Source organism: Mercenaria mercenaria, chromosome 1 (genome assembly GCF_021730395.1).
Source record: "Mercenaria mercenaria strain notata chromosome 1, MADL_Memer_1, whole genome shotgun sequence".
NCBI classification, from domain to species: Eukaryota; Metazoa; Mollusca; class Bivalvia; order Venerida; family Veneridae; genus Mercenaria; species Mercenaria mercenaria.
Window position 1 is genome coordinate 100,137,285 of NC_069361.1, and position 14,955 is coordinate 100,152,239.

Below are 14,955 nucleotides of genomic sequence, written 5' to 3' on the forward strand. Positions count from 1 at the left end.
GTCGTAAATGCAGTATGTTGGTTTTCTCATGGTGCGGCTCATTAATCCTGCAAGGTTTGACCTCTACTTTGAACTGTTTTAGGTTACAATGACCTTGAATGAACGATCCAGATCAGTGTTAAGGTCATGACCTACATGCAAGGGAAGAAACACGTATCGGCTACAAGTTTGAGTCTGACTTGTTTGTAATGACACAACTGGGTAAGAAAAATTTAATTAAACAGTAAGATCTCTATTGAAAACTTTCCTGTGGAGCAAATAACTACATACGAGGTGAGTTTTTTCCAGCTTAATCTTATCCTTGAAAAAGATTTTAACTCTTCTGAGCAACAAACCAGTAAAACAACAAAAAAATCTCACTTTCCTGTGGTAAGCTATTCCCCACCCCACCCCCCACTCCCCCCATTGTTGCTGTATAGAGATTATACTATAAAAGAGCTTTTAAGAAAAAAGTCAATTAAGGGACCAAACACTAAATAAAGTAATAGTATCTACACGTCATGGTGATGAAAATTAACAGTGCTTCTGTGTTAAACTGTGGTAGTCGTCATGGCACAAAACTAACAGGGTATCCTCCCATTAATGTATGTTTTCGTGCTGAACTAATATTATATTCATATAGCCAGGGGAGCTTAATCCAGACTACTGTCAAAATATAGTTTGAAGAGTTAGTGAATTCAACTGAATTTTATCAGCAATGTGTAGATCAAGTACATTTTTTGTAAACATAAAACAAATAATTCATTCAGAGCTTATGCTTAACACATATAAGAAAGAAACTTGCAATTTATCCCAGGAAAGTCTGACATTTTCTTTTTTTGCATAAATATCAGCTCTGAACCCCTTACACAGCTTGAAAACCAAGGTATTCAGCCAGGATTAACTGCCTCTGTAACAAATGCATTTTAACCTTGTCGAAACAAAACACAAGGCATCAAAAGCATTTTCTGGTTACCTATTTCTGTAAATTAACTTCATTTATCATACATCTTTCTATAAATATTTATCAAATAGTTACAAGTTTGCACAGAACAAAATCCTATTTCCGATACCAATAACTGAAGGTATGAACTATAACTGGATATCAGCACGCTGCTTGTTTGTGACTTCATTTTTGATGTTATTTTCATGTGTAATTTTGCACTAAAATATTTCTATATATCACATGTGTAATTTTGCACTAAAATATTTCTATATATCACATGTGTAATTTTGCACTAAAATATTTCTATATATCAACAAATTCAATTTCATTCCAGTTAAATATAATAATGATATAAATGACTGAGTATTTATTATTGTGTTTAGGTATGAAACAACAATGCCAATAAAGGTTTAATTGTGTCAATAGTAGTAACACCTGCCACTGTCATTTAGTGTGTAGTAACCCTGTTTCAAGTAAATAATAAAATGATAAAACTGACAATATTCACACTGACCAAAGAACATCATAAGAATTTTAAAATGTTTCACACAAGTGATTACTGATGTAAAATAATAGGGGACATCTGAGCCGCGCCATGAGAAAATCAACATAGTGCCTTTACGACCAGCATGGATCCAGACCAATCTGCGCATCCACGCAGTCTGGTCAGGATCCATGCTGTTCACTAACGGTTTCTCTAATTGCAATAGGCTTTGAAAGCAAACAGCATGGATCCTGACCAGACTGTTCGGATGCGCAGGCTGGTCTGGATCCATGCTGGTCGCAAACACCCTATGTTGGTTTTCTCATGGTGCAGCTCATCTATATTTTTGCCAATATTAAACAACATTAAGTTGAAAAAGATGCCATTTTAACATGTCTAAGATATGTCTATAAAATAACTGGAAACTCTTAAACCCTTTTAACTCCAATTAATGAACAAAGGGAAATAATTCACTCTGTCTCAATGAGGTTAACATTCATGCCAAATATAATCAAGATTACTTCATGCATGTCAGATGGATGGACGGACGTGGGCACGGATGCACATACACCGGACAGCCATTTGGACAACAATGTCTTTGCATCCGCATGCAAAAATGGACATCCACAAACTAATGTCCTCATGAAGTAGCCTTTTATAGTACATGAAATTGTATAAACACACATATTTCCATCAGCATATAATAATGTATCTTTGTTAACTTCTTACACAGAATCTCGGTGGATTAAAACATTTTCTGATGTATCATACAAATGTTTCTATAATTAATGTACCTTCAGCTTTATTCCTATCAATATGTGTGTAACATTACACATGTATTATAACACTACTTTATGCAAGCTTTTAAAGCTTCAAGATGTTTGTTTTTCTTTTCTAAATACATACAGATAAAAAAGCAACTAAAATAATATTTCATAGCAACTATAAAAAAAAATGTAACTACGTGAGATCAAAGTTACTGTGAATCTATCCTTATTCATTATAACATTCAGTTTGCAGGAAGACTAAGGAGTAAATAACCAGGAAATAAATAATAAACTATAGTATTTTAAAGGGGCTGGCCCTCAGATTTTTTAAACTAAGGAAGCAGTTCCCTATGTCATCATAATGTTAATAAAATGTAAAAACAGTGTTATAAGAGTCTCTTACAATATTTTAAACATAACCATAACTATTCAAATGTTTTGAAAATTAGGATATTTTGGCATTATTCTGGAAGCAAGTCCCTTTAAATCACATGTAAATTTATACAACTTTTCGAAACTAACTAAACTTTTGTTTCTATATTTTGAGCCAGGAGTTGTTGTTGTTGCTCTGGTGTTAACTGTTGCTGTTGTTGTGGAGTTAACTGCACTTGCTGTCCTGACAACTGTAAAACCTGTTGACCTTGACCCTGACCTTGAAGTTGAGACAAAAGTCCTTGACCTTGTAATTGTTGCTGAGCACCAACTTGCTGAGACTTTAACTGCTGTTGTTGTTGGCTAGATGACAACTGATAGAAGAGTTGCTGGGAACCAGGTACTTGTGTATTTGATTGTGGTGAGCCGAGAACCGATGGTTTCGACACCATTTGTCCTTGCGTCATTAAGATATTTGGATGGGAAACAACATACTGAGCCTGACTAGGCTGTTGTTGTTGTTGTTGTTGTTGTTGTTGTTGATATAACTGTTGTAGCTGCTGATAGTGGTGTTGCTGCTGCAACAGATGCTGATAAGCTGCTTGCTGTTGCTGTTGCTGATATTGCTGTTGAAGGGGAGACATCTGCTGGCGCTGTTGTTGTTGTTGTTGTAATTGTTGCAACTGTTGCTGCCGAAGCAGCATATACTGATATTGCAGCTGCTGCTCCTGACTAGGCATCTGTTGTTGCTGCTGCTGCTGCTGTTGATGTTGTAATTGTTGCTGCTGTTGCAACTGCTGCTGTTCTTGAAACTGTGCCAACAATCGTCGCTGAGCTAACTCTTGTTGTTGTTGTTGTAACTGTCTCTGTAACTGTAAAATATTCTCATTTTCATACATAGTACCTTGATCATGCTGAAACAGGCTACTTTCACTTGATTGCACTGTCTGATCTCGTAAAGCCTGACCTTGACCTTTGACACTAGCAGAAGAGTTTGACCTTGAAACCTGTGCTGCACCACTTGTCACAGGTGTCTGCCTATCCTTCTCATTATTAGTTCTAGTCTGGTTATCACCTTCATCTTTTGCCATTTCCTGTCGCCGCCTTTCAAGCTCCCGATTAAGGCCTGTTCGGTACCGCTCATAACTCATCACAATTTTTTCGAGTTCCTGTTTACAGAGACGATTCAACATGGCATCAAATGTTTCCATCTGATTCAACTGGAACAAATCCCACTGAAACAAAAATATAAATATTTCTTTTTGAGCTTTATCATATCAACAGAATTAAAGTTAAACTAGAATGTGTCTGTAGGACACAGGGTGTGCCTCCCACTGGTACATTTGTCACAAATAAGGGGATATAATTCAAATGTTTGCAGTCTTAATAGGGATATAGCCTCAACAAACATTTTATGATAAAGGATTCTTTATTCTTGGCCATATACTTTTTGAGCTATGAGCATCACAAACAAAAAATCCACTATTCTGACTATTTCAAGGGCCATAACTCTGTAATAAGCGCTAAGATTCTCAAGAAGAATGCCAAGTGTGCAAGGTCACATCATGATAAAGACTTAAGCAAGGTTTCATGAATTTACATTCAATATTTTTTGAGCTAGGCACATAATTAGGTGAAAATGTGCATTATTTTTACTATTTCAGGGGCCATAGCTTTAACAAGAGGGCCATGATGGCCCTGTATCGCTCACCTGAGTACCATTGCTCAAAATGATATGATCAAGTTTTGCCATAGAGCACATAGGCATACACATTAAATATCATCAGGATAAACATTTTATTGTAACAGTCCCTTTTGACCTAATCAGGGCCAATTTCCGTACCAAGTTTGAGGGTCCTAGGTTCAAATGCTGCATTTTTGTACTAACATGACTATTCCTTACCCTGGAAGACTTAAATAACATTTAAAACCAATCTCATTTGATGCTGCTGATATATATTCATTTACATAATAAGGAGGTAATTTGTCGTAAATTCAGTCAAAAGTTATCTACCCTGATTGTCCGAGTCCATCTGATGGCACAAATGACATTTCAAATCAGTATCTTCATTGGTTACTGAGATACATCCATTTTAACTTGAAACAAGCAAATTCGATGAATTGGTATCCCCCGCCGAAAGGGTTTGTGGTGAGGAATGGCAAAAAAATATATCCGTCAAAAAGTTAAGGATGTTAATAAGAAGCAAATAATTTCATTAGTCAAAATCAATTTAACAGAAAACAAATGTTTAATTAAAGAGTACACAATAAATGTATGATACTTTGATCCTGACTAAAGAATTTATTTTGAATGGGATATGCTTATTGTAATAAGCTTAGCTTTTAATATTAAATGCAGTTAATTGAAATGTGAGCTTGAAGTTTAACTGGAACGAAATATTGTCTTTGAGTGGTTTGGCACCAGGTGTTGCTGATTAACATGTACATTTGAATTTAAAAGAACAGATGTCCTTAAGAGAACACAGGTAAGATATCTTGAACATGGCTGAGGGCAAGGTTTGTGCAGTCACAACTTAACATGTTGAAGGTTTTGAACATTTAAAAAAAAAAAAAAAAAGGAATGGAAATAAAATTATATATGTATATATTTATTTTTTTAGGGGGTGGGGGTGCGGGGGAACGGGAGAGGAAACAAAATTTCACATGTTGATTATAAATATTGATGGAAAATTAAAAATGAAAAAAACAAGAGCTGTCTCCGTAGGATGACACATGCCCCCGATGGCACTTTGAATGAATAGTTATGGCCGATGTTAGAGTTTAGGACCTTTGACCTACGGAGCTGGGTCTTGCGCGCGACACATCGTCTTACTGTGTCACACATTCATGCATAGTTATTTTAAAATCCATGCATGAATGACAAAGATATGGACCGGACATGCCCATCAATGCACTATCATGAAAAATGATCTTTAACGTCTAAGTGTGACCTTGACCTTTGAGCTACGGACCTGGGTCTTGCGTGTGACACGTCGTCTTACTGTGGTATACATTCATGCCAAGTTATTTGAAAATCCATCCATCGATGACAAAGATATGGACCGGACACGCCCATCAATGCACATCCGTAGGATGACACATGCCCCCGATGGCACTTTGAATGAATAGTTATGGCCGATGTTAGAGTTTAGGACCTTTGACCTACGGACCTGGGTCTTGCGTGTGACACGTCGTCTTACTGTGGTACACATTCATGCCAAGTTATTTGAAAATCCATCCATCAATGACAAAGATATGGACCGGACACGCCCATCAATGCACTATCCTTTAACATCTAAGTGTGACCTTGACCTTTGAGCTACGGACCTGGGTCTTGCGCACTTCACGTCGTCTTACTGTGGTACACATTCATGCCAAGTTATTTGAAAATCCATCCATCGATGACAAAGATATGGACCGGACACGCCCATCAATGCACTATCCTTTAACGTCTAAGTGTGACCTTGACCTTTGAGCTACGGACCTGGGTCTTGCGCACTGCACGTCGTCTTACTGTGGTACACATTCATGCCAAGTTATTTGAAAATCCATCCATCGATGACAAAGATATGGACCGGACACGAAAATTGCGGACAGACCGACAGACGGTTCAAAAACTATATGCCTCCCTTCGGGGGCATAAAAAAAAGGGTAAAAGGGTGAAGTTGGGGGGGGGGGGGGGGGGGGGGGGGCAGAGGATGCATGATTAGTGGTGGGCATGACTGTATGGAGGAGTGAGGTGAGGGAACTTGCATGTTGATAAATAATCATGGAAGGTTTGAAAAAAAATCTAAAATAAGAAATGAAAACAAAAAAATTATTTGTTTTTTTTTTTGGGGGGGGGGGGGGGGGGGGGGAAGGGGGGTTGGGAGGGGGTGTGACCAAGGCAAGTGGATGACCAGGTGTAGGTGCGCAACTTCACATGTTTCTAATAAATGTTCACAGAAAAGAATGAAAGAAATTTAATGAAATTCTGCCAAATGGTAAGTTTGTTATGTACAAATATGTGGATTTTTAGACAATTAAAGGGCAATAACTCCGAAATCCGTACAAAATTGTGTGTGCACAACCACATTATAGTGCTCTAAATTCTGTTAAAGTTTCATAGTTCAAGGTCAAATATATCAAAAGTTATGATGCAGAACTTGCCATATCTATAGAACCCTATATTATAGTTAACACTAGAAACTTCTAAGGGCCATAACTCTGGTGTTACTTGGGCAATCTGTCTGAAACTTGATGGGCCCCATAACCTCATAGTGGTGAACATGTTTATGAAGTTTGTCTGAAAAAAATGTAAAATAATGAATTTTTTTTTTTTTTTTTTTTTGGGGGGGGGGGGGGGGGGGGGGGGGGAGGTGTGTGATCAAGGTAAGGGGATGACCAGGTGTGGGTACACAACTTCACATGTTTACAATAAATGTTCATGGAAAAGAATGAAAGAAATTTAATGAAATTCTACCAAATGGTAAGTTTGTTATGTACAAATATGTGGATTTTTATAAAATTAAAGGGCAATAACTCTAAATTTACAAATAAATCCAAACGAAATTGTGTGTACACAACCACATTATGGTGATCTAAATTCTGTTTAAGTTTCATAGTTCTAGGTGAAATATATCAACAGTTATGATGCAGAAATTGCCATATTTATAGTACCCTATATAGTTAACACTAGAAACTTCTAAGGGCCATAACTCTGGTGTTACTTGGGCAATCTGACTGAAACTTGACGGGCCGCAAGAACTCATAGTGGTGAACATGTATATGAAGTTTTAAATAAATATTCCCAACCATTTCCTAGATATGGCTCCGGACGGACGGAAGGACGGAAAGACGGACGGACGGACGGACGGAAAGACGGACGGACGGACAACGCCAAAACTATATCCCTCCGACTTTCGTCGGGGGATAACAAAGGGAGGTAATTTTACATAAAATCAGTCAATAGCTATCTACCCTGATTGCCTCAGTCCAACTAAAGAAATAATGAAATTTCAAATGAGTTCTATAAATATTTACCGAGATAAATCCATTTTTATTAAAATTAGGGGAGGTAATCATGCATTGGTATATGCATGTAGAAGATACAGAGTACAAGTCTATACAACAATTTATTTTATGCTAACTAATGAAATACTGTATTCTATCAGTTAAATATTTTCATATTTCATCACTCACACTGTGAAAATATGAAATCTATATTTTCACACTGTGAGAAATATAGCTCTGCCCCCTCATTACATTGCGTATGAATTTTAAATTATTTGCTTAAAACAGGATGAAAATTGTAGCCGCACTTTGTTCTTTATAGTATATTTCTCGATTCAAATTATTTTACTTAAAGAGAATTTCATACCGTTATGCAGCAAGAAATAAAACAAAATGGAACTTTGTGTTGCATGCGTCTTTATAACGTCACAGCACGTCTGACGTCATGTCTGTTTACGCGCGTCTGTTTCCCGCGCTGAGATTAAAATAGTTGCAAAATGCACATCTCAACGTAATTGAGCATAAAATAAAAAGAAAATTTGTTTGTTTTTCGTGAATATAGAATATATCTCACCTCGAAGTGAGAAAATTTTCACATTTTCACTCGCGCTACGCGCTCGTGAAAATATTTGAAATTTTCTCACTTCTCAGTGAGATATATTCCATATTCACTCAAAACAAACAAATATCCTCTATATATTAGTAAAGTATACATATCGATAAATGTTCAATCAAGAGTTATCTAATATGACTATTTCTTACCATGGAAGACATAAATAACGTTTCAAACCAATCTCATTAGAAGCTGCTAAGGTGTATTCATTTAGATAACAAGAGGACCAAGATGGTCCTGAATCGCTCACCTGTTCCCACATGACCCAGTTTTGAGTATGACGTCGTTTTTTCTATTATTTGACATATTGACCTAGTTTTCGAGCTCATGTGACCCAGTTTTGAACTTGACCTAGATATTATCAAGATAAAAATTCTGACCAATTTTCATGAAGATCCATTGAAAAATATGGCCTCTAGAGAGGTCAAAAGATTTTTCTAATTTTAGACCTACTGACCTAGTTTTTGAACGCAGTTGACCCAGTTTCAAACTTGACCTAGATATCATCAAGATGAACATTCAGACCAACTTTCATACAGATCCCATGAAAAGTATGGCCTCTAGAGAGGTCACAATGTTTTTCTATTATTTGACCTACTGACCTAGTTTTTGAAGGCACATGACCTTGTTTCAAACTTGACCTAGATATCATCAAGGTGAACATTCTGACCAATTTTCATGAAGATCCATTCACAAGTATGGCCTCTAGAGAGGTCACAAGGTTTTTCTATTTTAAGACCTACTGACCTAGTTTTTGATTGCAGTTGACCCAGTTTCAAACTTGACATATATCATCAAGATAAACATTCAGACCAACTTTCATACAGTTCCCATGAAAAATATGACCTCTAGAGAGGTCACAAGGTTTTTTCATTATTTGACCTACTGACCTACTTTTTGAAGACACGTGACCCACTTTCGAACTTGACCTAGATATCATCAAGATGAACATTCTGACCAATTTTTATGAAGATCCATTCACAAGTATGGCCTCTAGAGAGGTCACAAGGTTTTTCTATTTCAAGACCTACTGACCTAGTTTTTGATCACAAGTGACCCAGTTTCGAAACTGACCTAGATATCATCAAGATGAACATTCAGACCAACTTTCATACAGATCCCATGAAAAGTATGGCCATTAGAGAGGTCACAAGGTTTTTCTATTATTTGACCTACTGACCTACTTTTTGAGGACACGTGACCTACTTTCGAACTTGACCTAGATATCATCAAGATGAACATTCTGACCAATTTTTATGAAGATCCATTCACAAGTATGGCCTCTAGAGAGGTCACAAGGTTTTTCTATTTTTAGACCTAATGACCTAGTTTTTGACCGCAAGTGACCCAGTTTCGAATTTTATCTAGATATCATCAAGATGAACATTCAGACCAACTTTCATACAGATCCCATGAAAAATATGACCTCTAGAGAGGTCACAAGGTTTTTCTATTATTTGACCTACTGACCTAGTTTTTGATGGCACGTGACCCAGTTTCGAACTTGACCTAGATATCACCAAGATAAACATTCTGACCAATTTTCATGAAGATCTTGTGAAATATATGGCCTCTAGAGAGGTCACAAGGTTTTTCTATTTTTAGACCTACTGACCTAGTTTTTGAAGGCACGTGACCCAGTTTCGAACTTGACCTAGATATCATCAAGGTGAACATTCTGACCAATTTTCATAAAGATCCAATGAAAAATGTGACCTCTAGAGTGGTCACAAGCAAAAGTTTACACACGCACGGACGCACAGACGCTGCACGATCACAAAAGCTCACCTTGAGCTAAAAAATAAAGGGAGATAATTTGTCATAAATTTAGTCAATATGTATCTTCACTGATTGTCTAAGTCCATCTGTTGAAATAAATGAAATTTCAGATCAGTATCTTCATTAGTTACGGAGATATACCCATTTTAATTTGAAATAAAGGGAGGTAATTTGACATAAAATCAGTCCATAGTTATCTACCCTGATTGTCTCAGTCCAACTAATGACAATAATGAAACTTCAATTATCCTATAAGAACTTACTGATATAAATCCATTTTGATTAAAATCAGGGGAGGTAATCAGATATAAAATAACTCTGGAACCTACGATTGGATCTGACAGATTCGTCATGGAATCCAAGATTTATAGTTGTTGAAGATATTTTGTAAGTTTGTATCAAATCAAACCATAAATGAAGTCTCTGTATGGCTGCAAAAGCCAAAATAGCAAATTTTGGACCTTTAAGGGGCCATAACTCTTGAACCTATGATGGAATCTGGCCAGTTCAATAAAAGGAATCAAGATCTTGCGGTGATACAAGTTGTGTGCAAGTTTGGTTAAAATCAAATCATAAATGAAGCTGCTATTGTGCAGACAAGGTCAAAATAGCTAATTTTTGCCCTTTCAGGAGCCATAACACTGGAACCCATAATGGGTTCGAGCCAGTTCAAGAAAGGCACCGAGATCTATGGTGACACAAGTTTTGTGCAAGTTTGATCAAATTCAAATCATAAATGAAGCTGCTATTGTGTAGAGAAGGTCAAAATAGCTAATTCTGGCCCTTTCAGGGGCCATCACTCTGGAACCCATAATAAAATCTGGCCAGTTCAAGAAAGGCACTGAGATCTTATGGTGATACAAGTTGTGTGCAAGTTAGGTAAAAATCAAATCATAAATAAAGCTACTATTGTGCAGACAAGGTCAAAATAGCTAATTTTGGCCCTTTCTGGTGCCATAACTCTGGAACTGATAACGGGACCTGGCCAGTTCAAAAAAGGAACTGAGATCTCATGGTGATACAAGTTGTGTGCAAGTTTGGTTAAAATAAAATCATAAATGAAACCTCTATCGTGCAGACAAGAAATTGTTGACGCACGGACGGACGAAGGATGGTCACAAAAGCTCACCTTGTCACTATGTGACAGGTGAGCTAAAAAAAGGGGTTGGAGACAGCCCAAAAATAAGAGGTGTGTAAGTTTACATCTTGATAAAGACTCATGCAAGATTTCATCCATTTATATCATATACATTTTGAGCTATGTGTGTCACAAGGTGAAAATGTGCATTTCTGACTGTTTCAGGGGCCATAACTCTGAAAATAAGGGAAGGACCCAGATGAAAAATAGGAGGTGCGCAAGTTCATATCATGATAAAGACTCATGTAAGGTTTCATCAATTTATATCAAATACTTTTTGAGGTAGGCGCGTCACTAACTTCGGACACACAAACAGACGCACTGACGGGCACACGGACAAGACCAAATCTATATGCCCACACCACTCATCGGGGGGTGGGGAGGCAGGGATCAGCCTAGGTCAAAATTTTAGGGAGAAGTGACTTCTCCCTCCACAGAATTTAGGGAGAAGTTGAGAAATTTAAGGAGAAGCATCGGCATAGCATTCAGTTTCTTGCCTATATATATCCACTTTCTGTGGGTCTAGCTGTAACTTATAAACAGTAATTATTTAAGGAAATTGATTCTTGCATTATCATTTTCATGAATTTCTAAATAAAGTATAAACTTAGCTATAAAAAAGTCGCCTTTAAATTTTTATCCGAAATTTACATGTCCGAAATTCGTAAATTTAACAGGTGCACGATCAAAACGGCGTGAAAATTTTCATTAATGTTTCGATTCTCGTACTTTTATAATGCCCGATTTTTGCACCAACTTGTTCAGATTTATACATTTAATTTATTTATTTATTATTTTTTTCGAAAATAATACCAAACTCGTAGTTAATGGCGATCTTTTTACAATATTTTGTACGGCAGTTCTGACGTCCGCGAAATCATTTTTTATCCACAGTACCCGAGCCGTTCATTTACAGAAATTGACCGTAATTATGGTAATTGAAATAATTTTTAAAGTAATCTTTAATAAAATGAAAGAATAATATACAACTGTTGCATAAAATCATGCTCTCGTTAAGTTTATCGGCTTTTTACACGCCGATTGAAAATTTTCAAAATGGCGGCGGCTTACAATATTATTGATTGACACTGTTAGATATTAACGCTACGATTGGCTGAAGTTTGACAGGCGAGTAGGCGGGGTTGACTATGGATTTATCGATAATTTAATCTAGAATATGCATCAAGTTTTGCAACTTTAAGTAAACAGATAATAACTCGCTGAAAAACTCGGCGACTTGGATTTCGCCCGGAGGCGATAATTAGGCAAAGTGGCCGACTATAAAGCGACGATATCGCTCAAATCGCCTTGTAGGCTGATCCCTGGGAGGGGGCACAAAAATATAAGTATCCCTCTAAACAGTTTTTCAAGTAGAACCAGACATCTGGGCAGAACTGCTACCTCTCAACATGCCAGAGGGATAATTTCCTAACATAATACGGAGCAAGATTTCTACATACCTTCTACATACAAGTAGGGTTTCACATTCAAAGCAGTGCAGACCAAGTACCAGTAATGCGAAATCTCTGACCTTAACCATTCTCCAACAAATCCTCATTTAACAAAGTACAGACGTGTATAAATTCCTTAAAAATCCTGTTTTATTTCAAAAGAACATGATCTGCAATCACCTTATTACAGGTACAGCTGCAATGTTTCAAACAGCAAAACAAGGTAAATATCTGTGTATGTTATGTGTCATTTTTTGGCAAAAATGGAATTTTGCAGGACTTGAAGTTAACATTTTGTGTTGTTTGTATCAAATGAATGGCATTTAACTATCAATCTGATCAACGTTAGATTTAATGAGAAATGTAAATTAAAATGTACCTTTAACTTGTGGTCATGTTCTGGCGGTGCCTTTGAGTAAACTCGTAACCATTCTGGTATCTCTGTCAATAAACAGAAAGAAAATAACACATGCAGTCTACCCGACATATACGAAATAAATATAATTAGTGTTATACATGAGGGCTTTAAAGTAGTACAACTAGAGACTTCTTTTGAAAAACAAGTGCACCTCTCCTCATACAGATTCATTTAAATGGCAGGAAGAATAGATATGTAATATCTGGGCATAGCAAAAAGCCATGAGTTGAGAGAAAGACAAACATAAATGTTAAGCAGTACAATAGTAAGATACAAGTTCCTTTCTGTGCAAAAATAGAAAGTGAAATTATTGAAGTAAATAGTACATTGTATGCAATCATAACTCAACAACAGAAGCTCACCTGTAAACTACTGCTCTTACCTCAAGATTAAGTGTATGAAGACCTAAACTAAGTACAAATACAACACACTTGTCTATTATTTCACATTTCAATTTGGTAAATGCATATAAATGTTACATCAAAATACTACTAGGATATATCAAGAGTATCTCTGCAACAAATAGTCCAACTTCACTGGAACTCTAACTTGATATTGGTTCTGCAAGTATACACATTATGTGTAAATATTACAAGCATTTTTTTAAAGAAGGTGCTAGAGAGTGAATAGTGAAATATGGCATTTTTTCATAATTCCAAAGCATATAACTCTCAACCTTCTAATCTGATCTGACCCATATTATATCAGATTTGACAAAGTCCTGATTTGCATCCAAATTCTGTATAAATATTATTAGGATTGGTAAAGAAATGAAGTTGCTCAAGAGTAAACATACAGTTAGAGAAATACAGCATTTTTGATAAATCAAGGACACATAACTCTGGACATACTAGTCTGATCTGGCCCATCATAAATCTTACATGGTATCTTATACTGTAAGACTTATAGATATACACATTCTATGTACCTAAATATGTCTAGAACTGGTGAAAACACAACAGTGCTACAGTGTAAATATTTCTATTTCAAAGGCCCACAACTCTACTTAGAACCATCCAACCAAAACAGAATTCTGTAAGATATACACCAGTAGGCTTTGTACTGAACAATCATATACAGTTTCATTCATATCTTATCAGCAGAATAGGAAAAGTAATTAGTACACAAAGGCTTATTTTGTTATTTTATGTTATGGCCGTCTAACCAGTCACTTGCCAAGTATGAGGATTCTAAGCGATTTCATTTTCACCCACCCTGCCTCCTAAGTTCTTATTTGAATTATTGAACATTTCTGAATATTTGAAATCAATGGTTTTTATTATATAAACAAAAGCTGTCACTAATGGCGACAAATGCCCCCGCAGCCCCTTGACCTTTGACCTTGACCTTTGACCTTGACCTCTGACCCCAAACTCAATAGGGGTCGTGTACTCAATAAGTACTATTAGGATGTGAAGTTTGAAGGTCCTGGGTGAAGTGGTTCGCGAGGAAAGTGCCTTCATGCAAAAAGTTAACGTTGCCTTCATGCAAAAAGTTAACATTGTGACGAACGAATGGACAGACAGTTGAAAACTAATATGCCTCCCTTTGGGGGCATAAAATGTTTTGAAACAAAGCCCACATAAGACAAAATGAAGCCCAATTAAGACTCATTTTCTTTAATTTAGTTATATATACTAAGATTTAAATATTTTTCTTGAAAATCAAACACTAACTTTCCTATGAAACAAGAAACAGAGTATTGCAGTGGCAAAACAATTTTACTTGACCTTCAATAGTGACCTTGACCTTTGGCTGACAACCATGGGTCATATGCATGACACATAGTCTAATCATGGGGAACATTTCTGTGTAGTACTAAAAAAGTCCTTCAATGCAATTAAAAATAATGGAGCAGAAACAAATTTTTACTTGACCTGAAACAGTGACCTTGACCTTTAACCGACAAGTTTAACCGACAAGCATAGATCATGCACTGACATGTCTCAACATAGGTAACGCGTGTGAGTAGCACTAAGATAATCCATCAGTGCATATAAAAGTTATGGAGCAGAA

At 36.5% G+C, this 14,955-nt stretch overlaps 1 protein-coding gene across 1 annotated transcript in view; it reads right to left on the reverse strand.

Moving 5' to 3' along the window:
• Positions 1 to 1,164: 1,164 nt before the first annotated feature.
• The window catches only part of LOC123528846 (bromodomain-containing protein DDB_G0280777-like), a 31,035-nt gene continuing 17,244 nt past the window's right edge, over positions 1,165 to 14,955 (reverse strand). Inside the window, exons 3-4 of the mRNA XM_053518555.1 lie at positions 12,901 to 12,962; positions 1,165 to 3,783 (exon numbers count right to left, since the gene is read on the reverse strand). Of these exons, the coding sequence (XP_053374530.1) occupies positions 2,698 to 3,783; positions 12,901 to 12,962 (1,148 nt within the window). The 3' untranslated portion in view covers positions 1,165 to 2,697. The remainder of the gene's footprint in view (positions 3,784 to 12,900; positions 12,963 to 14,955) is intronic.